We start from the raw sequence: 22242 nt of genomic DNA on the forward strand, positions 1-22242 counted from the left end.
AAAAAAAAAAAAAAAAGAAAAAGAAAAAGGACTGTTATTCAAAAGGACAAAAAGTTTATTAAGGCTGGCATGTCTGCTAGAAGAGAGACAGTGGTTAAAGATTAGTTTGGAAAGTCAGATGCCCCAGTATTAGAAGGGCCTTGTGTCTGTGCAAGGTTGTTTAGATTGTACCTCATAGATGAGCTGTTGGTGACACTGGGTTGTAGACATTCTCAGTGAGTAATGAATCTGAAGAGAACAAGGTAATCTTCTCTTCAGAAAATACATACAAAGATTTTCATATAATTTCATTGGGTTTACAAACACCAGCCTCCATCCCCCAAGCCCATTCGTGACCCTAGTTTAGGAACTCCTAAGGTAAGTTATAGGAAGCAGTGAAAGATGGGTGATATATTATGTCATTAAAATAAATTTAGGTGTGACTTATATAGAATAAAGTGAACAAGTCGTAAGTATACAGCTTGCTGAATTTTACATGTGAACATACTCTCAATCACCATACATGAAGATACAAAGTATTTCTAGTACTCCACAGGCTCCATCACAGTGCTTCCCTCAAAGATAACCAGTATTCTTTCCAAGCTCTGTCATCATAGATTAATTTTATCTAGTTGGGGGTTTTTTTCAGGGGGTGGGGCATGTTTTCTTTTGTTGAGACAGAGTCTTGCTCTGTCACCAGGCTGGAGTGCAGTGGAACAATCTCTGCTCACTGCAGTCTCTGCCTCCCACACTCAAGTGATCCTCCCGCCTTCCCAAGTAGCTGGGACTATACGCTCATGTCACCATGCTAATTTTCATATTTTTTATGGAGACAGGGTTTCGCCATGTTGGCCAGGCTAGTCTCAAACTCCTGGACTCAAGTCATCCCCTGTCTTGGCCTCGCAAAGTGCTGGGATTAAGGTGTGAGCCACAGCACCTGGCCCTATTTTTGAACTTCAGAAACGGAATCACAATCTTAGTTTACACTTTTTTATTTTTTTGAGACAGTCTCTCACTCTGTCACCCAGGCTGGAGTGCAGTGGCACAATCTCAGCTTGCTGCAACCTCTGCCCTCTGGGACAGAGGCAATTATCCTACCACACTCCTGGCTAATTTTTGTATTTTTAGTAGAGACGGGGTTTAGCCATGTTGGCCAGGCTGCTGCCGAACTCCTGACCTCAAGAAGTCCGCCTGTCTCGGCCTCCCAAAGTGCTGGGTTTACAGGCATGAGCCACTGTGCCCAGCCTGTTTACCCAGCTGCTGTCTATGAGATTCATCCATGTTACTGGATGTAGCAGGAAGTCATCTTTTTTATTGCATTATGTAATTTTCAAAGATCCCTTTGACCGCAGTATGGAGACAAGGCTAGAGAGGGCCCAAATGAGGTAAGGAAGTCTGGCTGGGAGGTGGTTGCCATGTATCTGAGAAGAGGAAGGAGCAGCCCTGTTTCGGGGGGCTTTAAGCCTGGTTGGTGCTTTGATAGTAGAGGATGAGGAAGAGAGAGGTCAGCTGTCTGATGAGGTCAATTTTGACAGCTTGGATGTTAGATGCCTGTGGATGTTTGCACGTAGATTAAAACTTTGAGAGTCATCGGCTTACAGTGGAATTTGAAGCACAGAGAGCCTAGGGACTGGATTTGGAGTGGGAAGCAGCTAAGAACAGACCATTGTGATGTTCAGAGGCTTCAGAACTGTCAGGAAAGAGGATCTGAGAGCAGAGACTTAGATTGAGAAGAGGTGGGAAGGGCATCAGGAGGAGGGGCAAACAAAGCAGCCAAGCCAAGGGCAGAGGAGTAGGTTAGAAGGGTCAGTGTCAATGATTTGGGAAGAGGAGGCTTTGAAGCTACCTGAGGGGAGATGGTCTCTAACATCTCTTCTCTTCCAGCCACCCCCATTCACTGTCACGTTCGCTGACCTCGTGCTTTTGGTTCTGCTCTACCTACAGCATTGTACTGTGTCATATATATGTGTGTGCCTGTCTTCCACACTGGCCTGTGCGGATTCTTGAAGGAGAGACACGATGTTACTGCCTCTTCTTACTCCTTTCCAAAATTTAGTGGAGCAGACCATTTATGTCGTAAGTGGTCACTATGTCCAAATTGCCTTTGCTTCCAAGGCAGCCCGGAATTGAGTGGCCTTCCCTGGCCTGACTGCCTGAACCTTGTGGGTGCTGTCTTGCTGAAGAAGCTTGTGCACAGCCTGGCTATGTGCCTGCCTTTTGTCAGGGGACAGGAAGTTGAAAACCCAGCTCTGCAGAGTCTCAGCAGCAGACAGTACTGCCTCTCTCGGAGCGCTACTGTCTTCCAGCAAGCTAGGTGGCTTCTTCACTTACATAAGATGTGTGTGTTCTGGCAGAGAAGAGCTGCCTGAGTGAGTGTTTAGCAAAAATGATTTGTGTGGAGTTATTTTGAGACCCCAGGGAAGGGAATGGCAGCCAAAGCCTGCAGTATTTTAAACCACATCACTCATCTACAAAGATTTAATACGATACAGCATCTCAGCTAGAATACTGGTGAAAGGGAAGTAAGAATGTTATGGTCCCATAGCATAAACGGCTGTTATCTCCATCCACACAAGGTGAATTTGGAGTGGGTGTGGATCAAACTTGGTACCTGAAGATTCGTTTATGCTCCTTCTCTGATCTTGTCTGCCCTGAAAATACCAAGTAGAATACAGAGTTGCCTGCTGTGGGGGTTGGCCTGGGCTCCCTCTGGAGCAGCGATTTCATTGCCCTCTCTCAATCACTACCTTGGGAGCCAGTTGGTTTCCAAGGAGATATAGAAATGAGCCCACTTTTTGTGCCCAAAATACTGACATTATTTAGGTAATTGAGCTTCTTCAAATTCCAAGCTGTCTAGGAGAATTCCCCTTCCAAAGCACTCATCTTTCCTCCTGACTCAGGCATGAACAGCTGTCTGCTAAGGGTGGCTGAATTTGAGAATATAGGATTTTCCAGTTTAGCGACATTAGGGGAGACAGCCTCCATGTGAAACACTTACCTTGTTTTTGTTTTTCTCTTGGTTGTTAGGCTGTGAAATTTGCCTCACTGCTCCCCAGCCCTTTTGCTGACAGCTGTCCTCTTTGCCATTCAGGAGCTGGTATCTCCCTAGGATGGCTGGCTGAGATGGAAAAGGCCATCTTCCTTTGTCCCCTGGGTCTGGAGTTGTGTAGCTGAAGAGCATATTGCGCCAGGAGATCTAATTACCTTCTGACCCGTGGGGATCCATTTGGGCCAGAGAGTGTCCAGGCACTTTGTAGATTCCAAAGGGAGTAAGAACCCAAAGAGAAAAAGCCCTATCTGTGACTGACCGCTTGATTCTGTTTGTTTTGTTTTATATTTTTAGAGAACATACAATTACTTTAATAATAAAAACTATGGAAACCAAAATATATTGTTACACAAAAGAGGCATACACAAACCATACGCTTTTCAGACTTCCCAAAGTTCCCTACAAGGACATTCAGACCATCATTTTTCCTTTAATTTAGGTGTTTTTTAGCAAGCCAGTGTTGAGTGTAGGGAAACACAGAAGGGGACACACTCAGGAGAAGCATCACTTGTGTTTGCCTGCATGGATGTGCATGCGTGTATGTGTGTAAAAGAGATTGATTCCCCTCTGCTTGCACCGCAGAGCAGCCAGCAATCAGAGTAAAGGGCTTCAGCTGAGTTTCTTCTGCTTGTGATACCAGACAAAAATGGCCTAACAGCAGGGCTACGATACGGTGGAGAGGGAACAAGGAACCAAAGTGAGTGAGAAGGCGCGAACAAGCCAGCATCTACCGAAGTCTGCAGGATGGACAGAGGCAGCAGAGCAGGCAGGCAGCCTGGGGCTTTGGAATAAAGGTGAAGGCCGGAAGATCACTGCAGAAGGAGCTGCTCCTCCCCTTTGCCCTGGCGTGAGACTTCCTTCTTCTGTGTTCTGTGCCAAGCACACTACCTGTTCCTCTCTCTGCTCCACTCCACTCAGACACCCCCACAGAGGTGCTTGTGCCTGTCAGTAGGCAAGTCCGGCCCCATTAAGCATTCTTCCTACATTCTTCCCAAATACCAGTTTCTGATTTGGGTCATTGTGACAGTTGCTGTGTCCCACCATGGGCTTATGCATGAGAGTTCAGCCCTCAGAGACTGCGGCTGTGGTTTCCTTCCCCGCTCCTGCCTCTCCCCTCCTCCACCCTCTTCTCCTTTCCTCTCTTCTTCCCCACCCTCTTTCCTTGGGTGAGTGACCAGACAAGTGCGCGCGCGCACACACACACACACACACACACACACACCCCTTGACTATCACAGGCACCAGGAACCCTTGTCGGGAATGTGCTTGCTGCGGAGTGCGTTCAGGAAGTTTCCTCCTCCTCTGGGTAATCACTCCTTGCCACTCCCTCCCTGCCCCGCCCTTGTTAGAAATCCTGATTTCTGGCAAGCTCCCATCGTGGTGCTGTCCTTTTGTTCGGAGCGCACTGGAGCAGCTTTCCCTGGAAGACAGCACAGCCTGATGGCACAGGTTAATACCTCCCGTGTGGCTGCAGAAATAAAAACCAGATGCGGGTCCGTCGGGTACCTGACTTTCTCCCACACTGCCTTCCCTCTTTTCAGCTGAAGGTTTGTGTCCAGTGTCACAGCTGAAATCCTGGTGCTTTGGTGCCCTGTTGCCACACCATGACAGGGGCTAAAAAGCCTCAGTTGAGTGCACTGCTGTGCCTTCCCTGTCCACTGGCCACGGCGGTGACTAAAATAGTCACTCCTGTAATGTCGCATCAGTGAAAAGTAAAAGATGCAGAAGTCCTTTTCTTTCCCTCAGGTCTCCCAAACAGGGAAAATCATCACTTCAGTAGAACAATCTTTCCCTGAATTCTGCAAAGTGAATTCTGGGCAGTGGTTTGGATTTGCTGTTCCTTTTGATCCCCGAGAGCCCAGTGAATGAGAAAAGGAAATGAATAGACTGCTTGTCACAACACCACCAGGGTCTCCACAGTGCCTGGGGCTGCTGCTGAGAGACAGAGAATGAAAGCTGGAATGGAGGCCCTGGAGGCCGGAAACCTTCCCTGCCGGGCCCCACCTCCCCCGGCATGGTGTCTTGAGGGCTTCCCATTTTCTTAAGTCTGGGGATTCCCCCCACACTAATGGAGCTGTCTCTTGCTGCAGCATGCTGCCTGCGGGAAAAGTCCAACTCTGCCTGGTCACACAGAGAGAAGACTGATAAACGCAGTCTCTCCATGCCCCACCCCCATTTAGCCAACAAAGTAGCACATTTCAGTGCAAAAGCTTCCGGAGTCAGCTCTCAGCAGCAAAGGGATGCTCCCTGTTGCACACTCCACCACCCCCATTGGACCTTTTTAATTAAATCAACTGGAAAGATATTTTCAGTTTGAAGATTCACTTCATCTTATGTAGGTTTAAAGAAGAAAAAGAGGAGAATGGTAGGAAATCAAAACTCATGTCTCATGAGGACCTTAGGGATGTTCGGCCCAGAGAAAATAAGACATGAGAAGAAGAAGAAATAGATGTTGCAAGTCTCTTCACATATTTGAAAGGGTGTCAAATGGGTAACGCGTGTTTTATATGGTCTGAAGGAATTGGACCCGATCTTAGAAGGCCTAGAATGTCAGATTGTGGAGTTCTGATTTTATTTGGAAGCAAATAAAAAAATAAGAAGCAGAACATGGTATTTTAGGAAGATTAGTCTGGTAGTTGTGTATATTAAAGAATAAGTATAGGGAAAAATCGAGGGCAGGCAGGTAGATCAGAAGATTCTTGACCACAAGTGACAAGAGCCCGACAAGCAGAGGTATGTTGAAGATTGAGAGGAATAACTATGGAAGGGAAAACAATGGAATCACGAGGATGTAGCAATCGTTGGGTTATGTGGATAGAGTAGGGAAGAACATAAGAGAGGTTTTCAGCCCAAGGAGGATGGTAGTACTGGAACCAGAAAGGGGAACTCGGGAAGAGGAGGAGGTGGCGGAGGTTTAGGAGGAAGAAGATGAGTGGTTTTAAAACACATTGAGTTTGAGGTCTTGGCAGGACATCCAAGGGGAGACGTTGACAGTTGTCAGATGTTTGGCAATTGGGTATAGAGCCAGGATTACGTGCCTGAGTTCTGCATGATCACAGTGATAGAGAAGGTGAGAATGGATAGGCCTGCCAAAGGATAGTGCAGAGAGAAAAAAAAGGCCCCAGTGCATGACTGAGGGCAACAGGAAGAAAACAAGCAGCCAGAGAGTTAGGACAACTGGTAGAGAGAAGCAACAAGGAGGAGAGGATCTCACTGAGGTGTTGGTGCTCAGTGGTAAATACCATAGAACGATCTAGTAGGACTGCTAAGTATCATGCAGTTGAAAGATAAAATCTAAGGACAAAATCTTAGGAGCAAAGGACTTCCGCACACGAAGCATAATGGTGAACAGATTTGTCAGGAAGTAGAGAGAAGCAGTTACGATGAAGAACAGAGTGGCAGCTCTGGCATTTTCAAGGTTTGAGTTTATGGAGAGTATGTTTTGAATGGGCAAATATGCATCTGTGGGAGGAGAATGGGAATAAAATAGAATGATCAGAAGTACGGGAGGAGAATGGGAATAAAATAGAATGATCAGAAGTACAGGAAAGTAGACATTCATAGAACAGGGCTTAGGAGAGAAAGGTTAAGGGCACACACCTGCAGTTAATGTCAGCTGCCTCTGGCCGTTTCCCCTGAGCCATGTTTTCATTCCGTTTACCTTTTAGGTCACATGACCATAAGGTTTTTTAAATATTATGTTCACTTACTATAATTTAATGTATTTTATGCTGTCACCTGTACTGATAACTAAACATCAGGTTTAGTTATCCTCTACTGTCAGGTTCAAGCCATTCTCTTGCATCAGCCTCCTGAGTAGCTGGGATTACAGGCATGCGCCACCACACCCAGCTAATTTTTGGATTTTTAGTAGAGATGGGGTTTCACCATGTTGGCCAGGCTGGTCTCAAACTCCTGATCTTGGGTCGATCTGCCCACCTTGGCCTCCCAAAGTGTTGGGATTACAGGTGTGAGCCACCGCACCCGGCTGTCTGTACTTTTTTTTTTTTTAAACCACCTTGCAACATGCTTCAGAGCATGTTGGCAAACTTTTTCTGGAAAGGGCCAGCATCTTAGTCTTTGTGGGCCTTACGGTCTCTGTTACAAATATTCATGGTACAACTCTAATCCTGTATGAAGGCGGTCATAGACAGCAAATACTTGGGGCCGAGTTCTAGTAACACTTCATTTATTGACACTGAAATTTGAATTTCCTAGTCTTGAAATGTTACAAATATTCTTCTTTTGATTTTTGTTTTAACCATGCAAAAATGTTAAACTCATTCTTAGCTCATGAGCTGTACAAAGTCAGTGGGCAAAACTTAGTCTTCAGGAAGTTGTCTGCTATTTGCTGCTTTAGAGTATGGTAACTAAAAAATAAATTGATAAATAAGGCAAATGCCATTCTTGACACACAGCCAGCCCAGGATTCCAGCTACTCGGGACAGGATGTATGTAGATTGGCCAGTGCTCTTGACAAACCTTGACTTTTCAGAATTCCTTTCCGTTTTTGCTTGCTTTTACTATTCCTTTTCCTTTAACATAAAGTTAGTGAGGTAAAGGACTCTTGCTAAGAGTTTCTCAGCCCAGAGGTTTTTTTATTCATTCTCTTTAATTCTTAAGTCTTAATATTCCCGACAGTAGCTGGTTTTTCCTCCCCATCCTACTGAAGGCTGAGTATACTAATCTCTAGACATTTGGAATTCACTTGTCTCAGGAGGAGGAGCTCAGAGCAATTTTCTTTGAGTGAAAGCTCAAAAAAGGCAGTAGTTTGGAAGTACACTCCACACATCTCAGAACCATTTTGTTCAAATAAAAAAGCTTGGTCTAGAAAAAGTCACTCTAAATTTATGCAAGTAAGTAGCTTTTACATTTGGCTGCCAGGTGTGTGCCAGAGTACCTTATGGAAGCTTAGACTTGCAGGCTCCGGAGGGGTACTTCCTGTGGCTTTCTCCTCACCTTGTCACAAATCTCTAGCAGCCTGGACAGTAGCTTCAGATTTTTCTCTTTATTAACATGGAATAGAAAAAACCAAGAATAGGAACCTTATCAAATATCAAAAGGAGGGGAGGGATATGTTTTATTTGATTCAAAGATAAAGTCCTCTTGCTTTAAAATAAGTCAGAAGAAACAAAAGTTGAGGTTCTCATAGAAACCAACTCCCCCTCCTTGCTCAGACGTAGTGTTTTTGCTTGATAGGTGCTGTCTGCACACTGCCACTGTGTTACATAAAAGCTTGAGCCACGTAGGAGCTTTCTTGTCCTTCAGAAGACCGTGGCGCTAGCTTTTGACCTCAGATACTTTGTTTTCTGTGAGTTCGTTAATGAAGGTATGAGGGTGTTGTTTTGGTATGGATAATAAAGAGAAACCCAAAGGAAAAAATATTTGAAAGGCACAGATCTCTCCCATGCCCAGTTATTTTATTCTGCTAGTAGCTGACTGTGACATTATTGTGGCTGCTGCTTATAGCAATCCCCAGAAATGAACATGGGCATTGGGAAGCAGACAGCCTGCCATCTCCAGTCCCCTTCCCAAACACACCCCCAGAGACAGCCTGGCAGGGTGGTTTATGACCTGCTCTTTGGATGCCACAGGAAGGGAAAGGCCTCGTTAATCAGTGAGAAGTTTTGTTTTTTTTTTTCTCTCCCCTTAAAAATCATTGTTTTCAGATCTTGCTCTGCAGTGGGGAGAATTATAAAAGGTTATTCCCATGCTGGCCTGATTGTTATCTTCTGTACCAGCTCCATCTAAAAATGCTTTTTCCCCATTTGGGAGAGATTCTCTGGTGTCTACAGCTAACATTAAATGAAATTTGGTGAAGCTGGTTTTGTATATTGCCTGGCTATACTGAGAGCAAGAAATTCAGTATAAGGCCTCTAAGTCGTCCCTTCCTTGCCTCTTCCACTGACTGTGGTCAGTGATCAAGCATTTAACACACACTCACCTTTAAGTCTTGAGAATAAGCAGTACTGGAATTCCTCATCAGCCCCCCAAATGTTAGCTCACATGCATCCAGAACTTTTGGAAAAGTAGTTTGTTATAACAGGTTTAGTGTATCTGTTTCTGCTAGATTTTTTCCTCTCTGGCATTCATGTAGCAAACTGAATTATTGAGCATCTTCTGTTTGCCAGATACAAGGGATATAGCGAGAACTGGCATATCCCTTACCTCAAGCGACTGCAGAATAGGGACCTACCATTAACAGGCGAACAACCATTATGACTTGTGTCAGAGAAACTTAAGGCATGTTTAACAGCCAAGCACTGCACTTCCGGTCTGTAGATGCTTCTCTTCTCTTCCCCTTCCTTCCTTCAAAGAGAACTGCAGTTTCCATTGCATTGTGAAGACTTGGTTTTCTTGTTCCTATTCCAAATTAACTTCAGTGCCTGGTCTTTCAACAAATGCATCAAACATTACAAAATCCGAACAACCTAATAAAAGTCTTTTCTAAAAAATTGGAGCTGTGACTAAAAACAGCTTCAGTCTCAGCTTCTGCCCAGTTCTCACTCCCCTGACTACAATTACCTGAGGTATTTGATCCCTTTAATTAGGATCCCTTCATTCTTCTTTTATCCCTCTATTCTGATCATTGAAAGAGCTTTAGCAGTGACATGTTCCAAAATTGGCCCACAAGATGGTACCTCCCCTGAGGTAACAAAGTAGGGTTTAGAGAACAAGGGAGAGAATAAAGAATTTGAGACAATGCAAAATCCTTGTTTTACTTCTAAATGTTTTAGTACAAACTGCAGCCTCATATCATGTAGAATGAACTTTTGGGAACCAACTGGTCTACCATTTGCCTTTTTCTTTGGGCCATTTTAGGAACATGGAAATATATGCCCTAAGTGAGATGGCGTGCAGTTTTCAATGGTGAACTTCATTGACTGCATTTGTAACCTGAGACCCCCAAATTCTTTCTGCTTTAAAGCTTATGAGCAAGAAGTACATGTTTTTGGTATATGAGCTGTTATTGGTCTGAAAAACAATGGCATGAACTGATTTGGCTTTGTATTTTTTTTTTTTTAATATATATATTTTATTGCATTTTAGGTTCTGGGATACATGTAAAGAACATGCAGGATTGTTGCATAGGTGGCTTTGTATGTTATTTAAGTGATACCTACGTTCCTTAAAATTATGCAGATGGTCTGTCTGCCTCTACCTTTCATGTTGATGGTTAAGGATTCTTGATTTGTTCTTGATGCTTAAGGAGGGAATAGGTATCTATATATTGTTAGTACTGAAGAATTTTTGAACTTGGCCTGGACAGACTTAAAAGTGTTGCTTTTCTTGGGCTGAATACAGAGTTTAAGTATCTTATCATCTATGTGTAGTGGGGGCTTTTTACAATTCTGTTTTGTCTTTTGGTGGGGAGAAGGGTGGTATGGGAAAGTACAGAAATGGAACTAATTGAATCTAGGGGTAAAACACTGCTGGGAGCCCGTGGATTACAAATCGAGTAGCTGCAGCTGCAGCTCAGGCCGAGGTATGGGAGTGCGGTCACTGGGACAGGAGGCTCATTTTGGTGTTCTTTCTATGTCTTGTCTTGTCCTTGACAATGACTCCAGGGGACCGAGTACGGTCTATAGAAAGGAGAGGTGTCCATAGTTTTCCTGTCTGAAAAACTTTACAGCATTCCTGCCTGGGGTCTTAAAGATTAGGAAGGAAGATGAAAACTAGATGAGATACTCTTGCCTCCTGTTCCTCTCCCCACTGTCCACCCCCACATCTGCACTGAGCCCCACTTTATCTGCTAGCTAGGTATGTGGCTAGGAGATAAAGCCTGTTTTGTTGTGAAAGTTCCATCAAAACTGTCGTTTTGTCTCCCCCATGGTTTGATCAACAAATTGTGTTGAAATTTCAGAGAGCATTATTTAAAGCAGAGGTATTGAATATTCAGTAATATTGAATATTATTAACTTGCCTAAATATAGAAAATAAAATCACAATTTGTGGGCCTGGGCTCCTCACTGTAAGCAGAGGAGTGGACTTAGTGACCGTCTTTCAGCTTTAAGACTGAGTAACAACATTCTCCCTTCCATTGGGAAACTTATTTATATCCCAGTAGTCATCTTCACACTAAGTTTTTCCGATATGGCCTCCAGATTTTCTTTCCCCTAATAATTACACCCACCCCGTTTGTTCTCCGTCCTTTCTTGTGTTTACACCTTTCAAATATTTGCAGATTGTTATCATGTCACCCACTTAGTCACCGCTTATCTGAGCTGTACAAATTTAGCACCTTTCATCTTGCCTTTAAAGGCAGGCCTCCACGCCCCTGAGTCATTTTCCCCTGCTCTCTTTAAGGGTGCTCCAGTTTTCTGCATTTCCATGTGGCCACATAACTTCCTAGAACTGAACACAGGTCATGAGTGAGAATTGTTTTCCTCCTTCAGTGTATCAGAAGCTAAACATTTCTGCTGTGCTTCAGCCTCAGGTCTCTCTGACATAAGCTGCTCAGTGTTGACCACTTCAACTCTGTCATTAAACCACTTCTCCAAATGTGCCAATTTAAAGACCAGTGGGGTAAAAGGGTGTAGCTATGCTATAGCTTTTTTAATCCTTGAAGTGTTATGCAACCATGGGAAAGTGGGATGTGTGTAGTTACGGATTCTGTTGGCCCCTCTCCTGGCATTTGCATAAAGCACCTCTGTTCTCCAGGTGCCTCAGACTAGACCTCATCTCAGGTCTGCACCCCGACAGTTCATCAACCATCCTCTTCTCTGTGTATTAACTTTTTTCAGAACTATTTTTCACTAATATTCATTAAACATTTATTGAGGGTTTCCAGTGCCACTGTGTGCTGCATAGTATGTTGGGTGCTGGAAAGAATAAAATCTGAATATGTCACAGTGCCTGCCATAAGATGCAATTTCTGTTTTAGTTTTAGTTTTATTTTGATTGAAAGTACCAGATCCTCACAGATTGGCTTACAGTGTCAGTGAGGGGAGAGAGTAGAGGAATATCCATGAAAATCTAATAGGATTGTAGGTAGGGTCAGGTGTCACAGATCCTGGAAACTGGGGTCATTCTGAGTCTGAGATTGCTCCAGGGACCTCACTGTAGATCTCTAGTGTTAATGCCAGTTCATCCCCTCTGCTCATTGCCTTTTTCCTCTGGCTGGGCTTATGTTTTAAATGCTGCTTCGTTCAAATTCCAGAAAGAGACTCTTATTGGCTCACCTGCCATCTACCATTTCTGTTTGAACAGAGCTGTTTTTCCTATTGCTGGCCTAATTGCACATTTGCTACCCTTGAAGTTGGTGCGGTACCACTCCCTCGCCTCCCTGCCATTCCCCATCTCCTGCTCTGACTTCCCATTCCCAGCTTGAGGTGTGTGGAGAGAACAGAGGTCAGGGTCATGTGCTACAAAGCACAGCTGCCCAAGGCTGTCTCCTTAGTGAAGAGGGATGTGTCCTGTTAAGCCCTGTGATTGACTTGTCCACTACATTCTGCCAACAGCTTCCTAGCCATACATGCATCTGCCTAACATAATCCAATTATCTATCATGTACTTTTTTTTTTTTTTTTTTTTTTTTTAATGAGGTAGAGTCTCGCTCTGTCACCCAGGCCGCAGTGCAGTGGTGCAATCTCGCACAGCAACCTCCACCTCCGTCATTCAAGCAATTCAACTGCCTCAGCCTCCCGAGTCACTGGGACTACAGGCACACACCACCACACCCAGCCAATTTTTGTATTTTTAGTAGAGGCAGGATTTCACCATGTTGGCCAGGCTGGTCTATCCTCAAGTGATCTGCCCTCCTTGGCCTCCCAGAGTGCTGGGATTACAGGCATGAGCCACCGTGCCCAGCCATGTACTATTTCTCAACATTCTGCAACATACAGGCCAAATGGCAAATCCAGTCACCAGTAACATATCTTATACAATAGTAGAGGAAAATACTCTTTCCTAGCTGGTAATTAACTTCATGAGCACAAAGTGTTTTCATCATTGAATCCTCATCTTCCACAGCAATCCTCATCTTCCTGGCCCAGGGTAGACATTGGCAAGTATTAGTTAAACTGGGGTGGTGGTCTGCTAGGTGAGCTGGTGGATTTTTCAGTATCCTCCGTGGACACAAGGCATGTCCTGCATGCCTTCTGTGCCCTTCCCACTGTGCTGTCTGATGCAGTAGTGAGAACACAGTGGGCGTACTGTAGACACCACTGACTAATCCTTCAAACTGTTTATTGTTTCCACTTGAGTTTTGTCTCCTTCAGCTAATGCCTGGTCTCTTACGCCAGAATAAATGCCATTGGGAAGCTGTCACATACTTCCAGCCAAGGCCAATTTGTCACACTTCCCTTAGCTCCCACTGCCCAATAAAGAAAAAGTGAACACATTTTGAGTCCTGAGACTTAGTTATCATAAAACTTGACAAAAAGTATAAAATACTCAGAGCGATACATAGTTTCACGTAGCCATCAATAGAATATCTTACAGAGCCCATTATCTTGTCATTAACAAGAATTTGTACTTCTTGTTCCAAAGCTGTCTGACCAGAGTGTTTGTGTTAATTGACCTAGTTAGTCAATGTCTCTAAATGTATAATTTTTTAATAGAATGATTGCTCCATAGCCCAGCATTTTAAGTTTGATATTTTGTACTCCATGAGTCAAAGCTTGGGTGAGGAATCACAAAAGGGCATAACCAAAATGGGAAGATTTTGTGTCCAGAGAAGGCCTTGCATATCTGTTATTTTATAAACAGAGACAATGAGGCCTGGGTAAGTTTAATAATCTGTCAATGACAGCAGAAACCAGCATCATGATGTGCTGATGGCGAACAATGAATTTTCTCTTCCTAAACTACAAAGTCAAGCAAAAACCTCTTTTTATTTTATTTCATTTTGTTTCAAATAGCTGTGAACAACCATTCATAACCCAGAAAGTCTAGAAAAGGTGTGAAAAATAATGAGTTTTTACTTATAGGCAGATGGACCTGTAGAGTTTGAAAGAGGTCAGGAGCAGGAGCCGCATGGAGCAGGATGTGGGTCAGGCATTTGTCTACCTGCCTCTCCTGTGCCTGCCCTTGTGGAAGTCAGCGAGTCCCCCCTGGGGAATCTGTCTTTGTTCTGGCACACCCCATAATAGGGAAGGAAAATGCTCAAGAATTCTTGGTTTTTGTTTTTTTTTTTTTTTTTTTTTTTTGGTATTGTGGTTTTTTTTATTAAAACAAAATAATGTGTTTCTTTAAGTGCTTGTTTCAGAGGTGAGCTTGGTACTTCACTTGCACCTGTGGCATTTGAGGCACAGCTGAGTTAATATATCCTTATCAGCAGGCAGCACTGCCCTGGTATGTTATCAGAAAAGACAGCTATTAGTGGTAACATGCAGGATCCAGCCAGGCACTTCCTCAACTGGCTGGGGAGAACTTCTGCAGCTCCGGTGATATCTCACTTCGTATTTACAGTCCCCGGCCCTCCGTGGCTTGGGAGCACTCCATTGCTGCCTATCAGCCTGCCCAGCTGAGCATCAGCAGCCTTGGGTTTGCTGAGAACTCAACTTTCTTTCCCTTTATCTGTTTTCTTTAACTTTTTTTTTTTTTTTTTCTAAACGTCCATTTTATTGCATCACCAGCCCAGCAGTGCAGGCATTGCTTGAGGAAACGTGCAGCATGGATTAGGCTGATTTGCTCCGTGAGCTCTTGGAAGAGGAGGGCACAGCAGGATCCTGCTCACTGGCTTTCAGCAGCAACTGACTTTTTGGCTTTAGAATGTTAACATTTGTGTGGTCTCCTCTCTGTCAATGGACAGCATACTTTTTGCCCTGTTCCTTGGTCTCTCAGTACACAAAAGCAGGTCTAGAAACTGGATAAACTCTCAGTTGGAACTGTTTTTTAACTCTGCAAGAAAGCCACCAGGGCCTGTCCTGTCCTTCCAGCCTTCTGTCTTTACACCTCAGTCTGTACCAGTGATTTTCAAACTGAGTGTTTGCCCAACCAGAGGTCTTAAATCAATTCAGTGTCATAAACATTTTGTTTTTTTCCTTAATGAAATGGTGAACAGAAGAAAGACTGTCAGTATAACATACATAGTCAAGATGAACCATTGTTTTGTTGGAAACTTAATAATTGCTAAGCTGGCCTCCAATAACAACCACCCCCAAATAAATAAATACATACATAAATACTGCTCTGCAAAGGTAATATCAAGATGACAGAGAAGAAAACGTCAGGAAATGGTCTTCCTGCCTAACCAACTGCACTGGCAGAATCTGCCTGATGTGACTATTTTGGAACTCTGGAGTCTATTGAAGGCTTCTGGTTTCCAGCCCTTATATACAGGTGTCTAAACCCATATGTAAATGTGGATGTGGGTCATAGTCAAAATAAGTCTGAAAAACACTCATCTACAGTATCTTCTATCCGTAGATGTAGCTTGGCTCGGCAAATTTCTAACACTCAGACATTTAGATATCATAAAGCCGGTCCTGCTCTCCCGGCCTTGACTTTGTACCTTAGTCTGGGAATAGATTCTGCCTCTGCCTGACGGGAATGGATGTGAATGCATGTTTACTTATTTCTACTTGAAAAAGGACACAGAAGCAGCCTACTTCAGCTTCTTACTTTTGTTGCGCTGGGGCTCAACTGCTGGGAAGTGGACTAGCAACATAAAAACCAAAGGCCCTTCTTTGCCGCTGTGTCTACGTAGAATGGTTGGGATTTGGTTTCCAGAGGCCCAAAGGACTATCTCATGAAAAGTGTTTCGAATATATTTCTGCTTGATGTGTTTAGCTTCCTGGGCCCACTGAGCCATCATGTTTTCTCAATTTAATCACTTGGTGGTCTCCAGCAGTCTCCCTAGTTTAACCAACCTCGCGAGATTTCAGAATACCAAGAGAGTGACAGGAGTAGGATGGTACTCAATAAGTGAAGCTCAGAAATCTTTTGTGCCCTCATAGTGAAAATTCAGCCCTTTAGCTCCTGCTGCCCAGCGCGGTACCCCAGCTACATCCCAGTTCTAGTCCCCCGTTCATAGCAGCCCCACCCAGCAGCACCCCAGTCCTGTCCCACCCAAATGGCTGCTAAGAGTCAGAAACAAACTGAACACTTGTTTTAGAATTATGCCTGTTTCTGCAACAATGCTTTTTCTGTGGTTATGTGGCAAGATTGTTCAATAGAATTGTTTATTTTTCTCTCTGACGATTTTGTTCTTGCTTAGTTTGCAGATATAAAAAGAAAAGTGTTTTTGGCTATTGATGGTGTAAAAACCACGGGCCATCTTTCATTCCATTTTTCTCTAGCCTCATCTCTCCCTGCAGGGTTAATCTTGGGCTCCCTGGCTCATGAGTTTATTGCTGTCTCTTACAAAAATAAGTTCCACTTCTCCCTTACAGGCTGGCACTGAAGTGCCAGGAAGGAGGCAGCCCTGGTGATCTTAGCCATGTGACACTTGGGTGGGGCCTTCATCTGTCTCATGTTTGCAAGGGTGGGAGAATGGGCCCTGCTGCCACCTCAAGCTGCTCTCCTGCTTCAGTCTTTCTCCTGGCCTAGCATTTTATTTGATATGGTATATTCCATTTGTAAGGCCTTAGGGCTCAGAGAGAAAGCTCCGTTCTTCATCTTCTGAAAGCCCAAGATATAGCCTATTCCCTTTCTTCTGAGCTTTGTCATCTTGAATCAGTGCCCAGGCCAGAAACATGAGCAGCACGGCACCTAGCTTTATTCACTCACAGAGCTGTACCTTCTGTCCTAGCAGCAGTGGGACCTTGTCTCCCCCAACCAGGTGTTTGCCATCATTGAGACACCCTGCTTCTGCTGTCCCTATGCCACATCTCTTGTACATTCCCTTGAGGCTGTTTGTAAATTAAAGCTAGCACCTCTTAGTTCTGCCTTACTGCAGGAGGAGAGACACAGATACTCCATGACTCCTCCCCTAGATGTTCATCATTTTCGTTTCCTAGGTCCGTAGCCCAGTTCCACTTTCTGTGGAATTATGTGAGTAATTATGTAGCCTCATAATTACAGCTACAGTGCAGATTTCTTTGAAAATATTTGTAAGTCTCGATATCAAAATGTAGTATATTTCATGGTCTGTCACAGATGACCACTGTTAGTGGTAAATATACTTGCATAATTAACAGGTTGACTCAAAGAAAGGCAGTCTCATTTGATTAGTGAGCACTTTGCACAGAATACTGTGGTTGGATACAAAAAGAGTATGAAGGATAGGAATATGAAGGATAGGAGTCTGTCTTCAGAGGCAGATTGGTTGTGGGGGTCAAAGAGGATTTTGAGGTTCTGAGCACGGGACTTGCTAAGAGTGATAACGATGATACAGAATAATAACAGGATGTAGTGAACCTCTGCATGTGGCAGGCATCATCCTGAATAACCTCTCCTAGTTCATACAGCAACCTTAAGCAGTGGATATATTAAAATACCTGTTTGACAAGTAGGGAAACGAGACTTTGTGAGTAATTTGGTCAAGGCCACACAGCTGATAAGTGATAGAGTTGGGATGTGAAGCTGGGTCGTTTCGGCTCCGGGCACCTAATACTTCATCAGTATTCTGAGGTGTCTGCTTTTTTTTTTTTCTCTCATCCTGAATGAAAAGCTGATGATACTATGGTCCAAAATATAGCCAGAGTTCAGAGGGGAAGCTTATTTGAAGAGGAAAGTGACACTGAATTAACCCTTTTGAATTTGTTGTAAAAGTCAGACAGTAAGGAGAGAAATGTCCAGGAGTCAGTGGGCATGGCGCTTAGGAGGCAGAATGGCTGGAATATCAGCAGGTGAGGGAGCCATTTCTATAAGTGATGGCTCAAGCTGCAAGACTGTGGGACTGTACGTTAGAGGAGTGCAGGATGAGGAGTTCCTGTTCATTTTATTTGGAAGGCTCCTTTCCCCATGTGCTCTTCATAATTCCCAGATGCTGTGGCTGAGAGCCCCTATCCATTGGTGCTGCTGTGATAGTGTTAGTTTCTTCTACCTGGAGAAAACTAAACCCCTCCTCCACTTCTCCCATTGACTCTGTCTTCGTCTCAGATAGAAGGGATGGAAGTTAGATGTAATGCCTGCTGGTTCGTTGGAGGTGTCAGGGGACTGCCCTCATTGGACAGCAGGCCTAGTCGGCACCTTTTTGTCACAGATTCTCCTTTTCTCCTGACACAGGTATTGAATGCCCCAGAGGAGCCCGAAACCTCCCAGGCTTGGTGCAGGAAGGAGAGCCCTTCAGCGAGGAAGCTACACTTTTCACCAAGGAACTGGTGCTGCAGCGAGAGGTAGGACATCTTCCTGTTGCTTCTTCTATGAGGAGGGGTGAGAAAAAAAGGCTCCCTTGGTCTGCCATGTCAGAGATCAGCCTGTTGCTTTATCTACTGCTCAGAGTTGCACATCCATAATCCATTCTTGTGTCTGCCCACATCTTATTTCCCTGAGCCCTGCATCATTGGCCAGCCACCCCCAGATTGCTCCTCTCCACTGGTGGCCTGGGATGTGTGGTGAACACCAGGCCAGCCAGGCTCCTGATGCAGAGAGCTTACAGCTTTGCATTCCTCCTCCTTGGTGAATTAGCCTGAGCTGCCTGCCTCCAGCTGGATTTAGAAGCTTTACTAACCCTGTCAGGGGCCAGTTTTCTTTGAACATTTATTTGTATCTTTGAGTAATTGCATTTTCTGTAGCGGGTTTTCTGACTTAATTTAATTGTATTTCTGTTTCTGCCTGTTGGGCTGGCTCTTGCAGGCAGGAGTTAGGATCTCAGCTGCTGTGGTGCCCTTCTAACTACTAATTTTGCTCAAGCCTTCGTCAACAGATCCATCTTCTTTCCAGGAGTACGCCAGCCATTTGTCCTGCTAGGTGGGCACAAGAAAGAACAGCGGGAGCTTTGCTTGACTCAGCCTTGGGATTTTTGGATCTGCCTTTGTTCCCATTTCTTTTACAATCATATCTATAGGGTCCCTCCAGCTTTCATAATACTCACAGAGGTACAAGATTATAGGGTCCCAGAGGCTGTCTCTCTAATGAGTCTTCGTAGATCTTTGAGAGCAGATGCGTGTACTTCTTTGGGATGCTCAGTGATAAAAATACCTGTTGATAAGCTTCAGCCTCTCAAGCTGATCTGAATTGCTAAGAAATATATCAGGCGTGAGAGAACAGGAGAACACTTGGCAGTCCGAGATGCTTATGTTGAACTATCTTGTCCTTGAGAGAAGTATTACTACTGTTGGTTGCCACCTCTTTTGTATTTCTTTAGTGCTTACCTTCTCATTTTGTAAAAGAAAGTGGAGTGGCCAAACAAATCCTGAATTCTCAGTTCCATTTCCCAAACAGCTGCAACAATCTGGGTATCACATCTGCTTTGTTGGCTATCCGCACAATGGTTGGAGGATTGGGGGGCTTAATTGTATCATCAGATTCACATTGCCCTCTATTTTATTTTTTACAAAGATATTTTTGTTAAGATGCTTATGAAGATGTTTGCAAAGTAAAAATCCTTATATTGACATAGAAGAAGCTGCTTCCCCGTCCCCCATTCTGTAGTTATACAATGCCGCCTGAATTGTTATCAATGAAAAATAACCCGTGCAAGAGAAGTATTTAGAGAATCCAAACACTCCAGTTGTCTATAAGTGACTGTTGCAATTTTTGAAGTGGCCCAGGGATTAAGTGGATGGGGCAGATACTGTAGAATTTCCTTCTAATTTTGCCGGCCTTTGGATAATGAACTGCAAAGTAACTATGTTGATAAAAGCAGGTGAGTCTGTCCAAATTCATAACTTAAAGACATTGCCAAGGATGCAGCAAGAGATTTTTGTTTGTTTGTTGCGCTTTGGATGGAGGAAGGAAATCCTTTCATTGGATTGCCCAAGACATTTGTTGGTGGCATTCTCATCATTTACTAAGTCAAATTTCTCACCATTGTTGTCTTCTGATTGTTTCACATCTCCCAAAGTTTCTTTCCCTTTCTTTTTGAACTGTTGTATTCCCAGCCACCTTTCTTCTTGATTATATTTCTGGCCCATCATGAGATCCAAAAGTACCAGGGGGTCAAAGAGAATACTGACCACTAAAAGGAGTGCGTGGCCCAAAGCTCTTTTACTCTCCCATGGTTATTGTGAGCTTACCTTTGTCTTATACTTGCTAATAATACTTGACTGTTGAAAAAGATAAAAATTTTCCCCAGTTTCTTTGAGGAAACTCTTTGGTGCTTTTGGCATGTAATTGAGTTTGCAGATCCTTTCTCTAATCCAGAGTTGATCTTTCTTGATTATAATGGCCCAATCTTTCATATCCCTAGGTTGAGGGTCTCAATAAGAACCTTTCTGCATTTTCTTAGATGCTTATATGATCACTTGGGCTGGCTGTTTTGAAAACTCTTTTTACTGAGAAAATGTGAGTATGGACTAAACTGAATAATTTAAAATTTTGACTAAAAGTTCCAATCATTGCCTACTATCCTGAACATTTCCCTTTTATTATGTATGAAACTGTTTTCTGAACAGTGTAGGAATGGAGAGGATTGTTTTGTTATAGGCTTATTCATTTACTTTTACCTAGGTAGTGCCTCCATTTTTATTTCATAAGTTGTCTTGAGGAATGCTTCTCTTTGTTCTACTCCCCTCACCCCACAAAGATCTAGCGGAAGAGGAAAGTCCCAATGCATTGGTACTCTTGGATGCAGAGGTCCTTCCTGCCCTCAGCAGAAGTCCTGAGCAAGGCATGGATGCCTGAGTGTGGACCCATGACCTCCCACCTCATGCAACTCTTACCTTCCAGGCAGCCTCTGCCGTGCCCACAGTGCACAACAGTGCAAGAACTCTCCTGGGGCTGAGCCACTGCTGAGATGGCCAAAGTTGAACTGGTTTTTTGCACCTTCTACCTGTTGCCTTGATCATGGGTTTTAGCTTGGATACGCACTTATTTTTTATTTTTATTTTTTTTAGACAGAGTCTCACTCCGCAGGCTGGAGTGCAGTAGCGCGATCTCAGCTCATGTAATGTCCACCTCCCGAGTTCAAGCAATTCTCCTGCCTCAGCCTCCCGAGTAGCGGGGACTACAGGCATGCACCACCATGCCCAGCTAATTTTTGTATTTTTAGTAGAGACAAGGTTTCACCTTGTTGACCAGGATGGTCTTGATCTCCTTACCTAGTGATCCGCCCGCTTTGGCCTCCCAAAAGTTCTGGGATTACAGGGGTGAGCCACCACGCCTGGCCATAACCAGGTATTTCGAAGACGTGATTGTCCTTGGCCCTGCCCCATCCCTTCCCTTTAAAGTTTTAAAATTTTGTTTATACCTTTTCTTTGGTCAGAATTTCTCTATCTCCTGCATGCTTTCCTTGGTTACCGTAAATCTGCATTATCCTAGGAAAGATGAAGCCCACAGATTTTAGGATTTCAAAGTACTTCCTGGGCCCCTTCATGTGATCCTGCAGAGGCCAGGTCATGAAGTTGGACTTCCCTATGTGAAACCATAAACTGACCAGAGGAAGATACAGAGAGGAGAGGGGCTGTGTAATGGTGACTGCCCCTAGGCCAGCTTTCTACCAGGGAGAGGACAGGAAGCTGGCATGCAGGGTGCCTGGCATTGATAAAATGATGCCATATTTATAAGTGCATTGTCCTGGCTTTAGGTGGACCATGCAGGAATTCCTGCCTGAATTATAGTCTTTCCATCTTATATCTTCATGTGGAGCTCTCAAGCTTTAGACAAGTCTTTTATCTCCATTTCCAGGTGGCTCCGATTATCTTGAGGCCTCGTATTGCTGCTTTCCTTAAATTTGTTTTACAGTGACCCTAGTCAGCACAGAGCTACTGACATTTCTGGCCACCCCTTAGCTCCTTTTTGTGACTTTTCTCCTGCCCCCTTACATTGCGTTTCTTCTTTTACACCATCATTTTACATGTTGCTCCTCCTTAGCCGTTGGTTTCTGTTGGCTTTTACTCTTTTACCTGAGTTGGAAATCTGGGAAGACAGTCCAGCTCAGTGGTCTGGCCATTCTGGTGGTGCTGCCAGGCCCAGGACAGGAAGAACAGTAAGTGAGACACTGTGCCATTACCTGGTTTTCTGACCTCGATGGCCAAAGCAGCCAAGGAACTCTCAAATGACAATCACGATTTTACTCACACACACACACACACACACACAGAGAGACAGAGTAAGCTCAGCATTTCTTTCTAACCTGGCTCCACTAGTATTTAGCATGGGTGGGCGAATCTGTGCCACTGCCAGTTTTTACAATAAAATTTTATTGAAACACGACCATGCTAATT

General features: G+C 44.1%; 1 protein-coding gene across 2 annotated transcripts in view; it reads left to right on the top strand.

Moving 5' to 3' along the window:
- SND1 (staphylococcal nuclease and tudor domain containing 1) overlaps positions 1-22242 on the top strand; it is a 459246-nt gene that overhangs the window by 321428 nt on the left and 115576 nt on the right. For both annotated transcript variants that reach the window (XR_005203511.1, XM_017549554.2), the window contains exon 16: positions 18143-18252. Coding sequence is in view for 1 of the 2 variants with exons in the window: in XM_017549554.2 (XP_017405043.1) it covers positions 18143-18252 (110 nt within the window). In the remaining variant the exon portion in view is untranslated. The remainder of the gene's footprint in view (positions 1-18142; positions 18253-22242) is intronic.

Source organism: Cebus imitator, unplaced genomic scaffold (assembly GCF_001604975.1).
Source record: "Cebus imitator isolate Cc_AM_T3 unplaced genomic scaffold, Cebus_imitator-1.0 Scaffold219, whole genome shotgun sequence".
Taxonomy (NCBI): Eukaryota; Metazoa; Chordata; class Mammalia; order Primates; family Cebidae; genus Cebus; species Cebus imitator.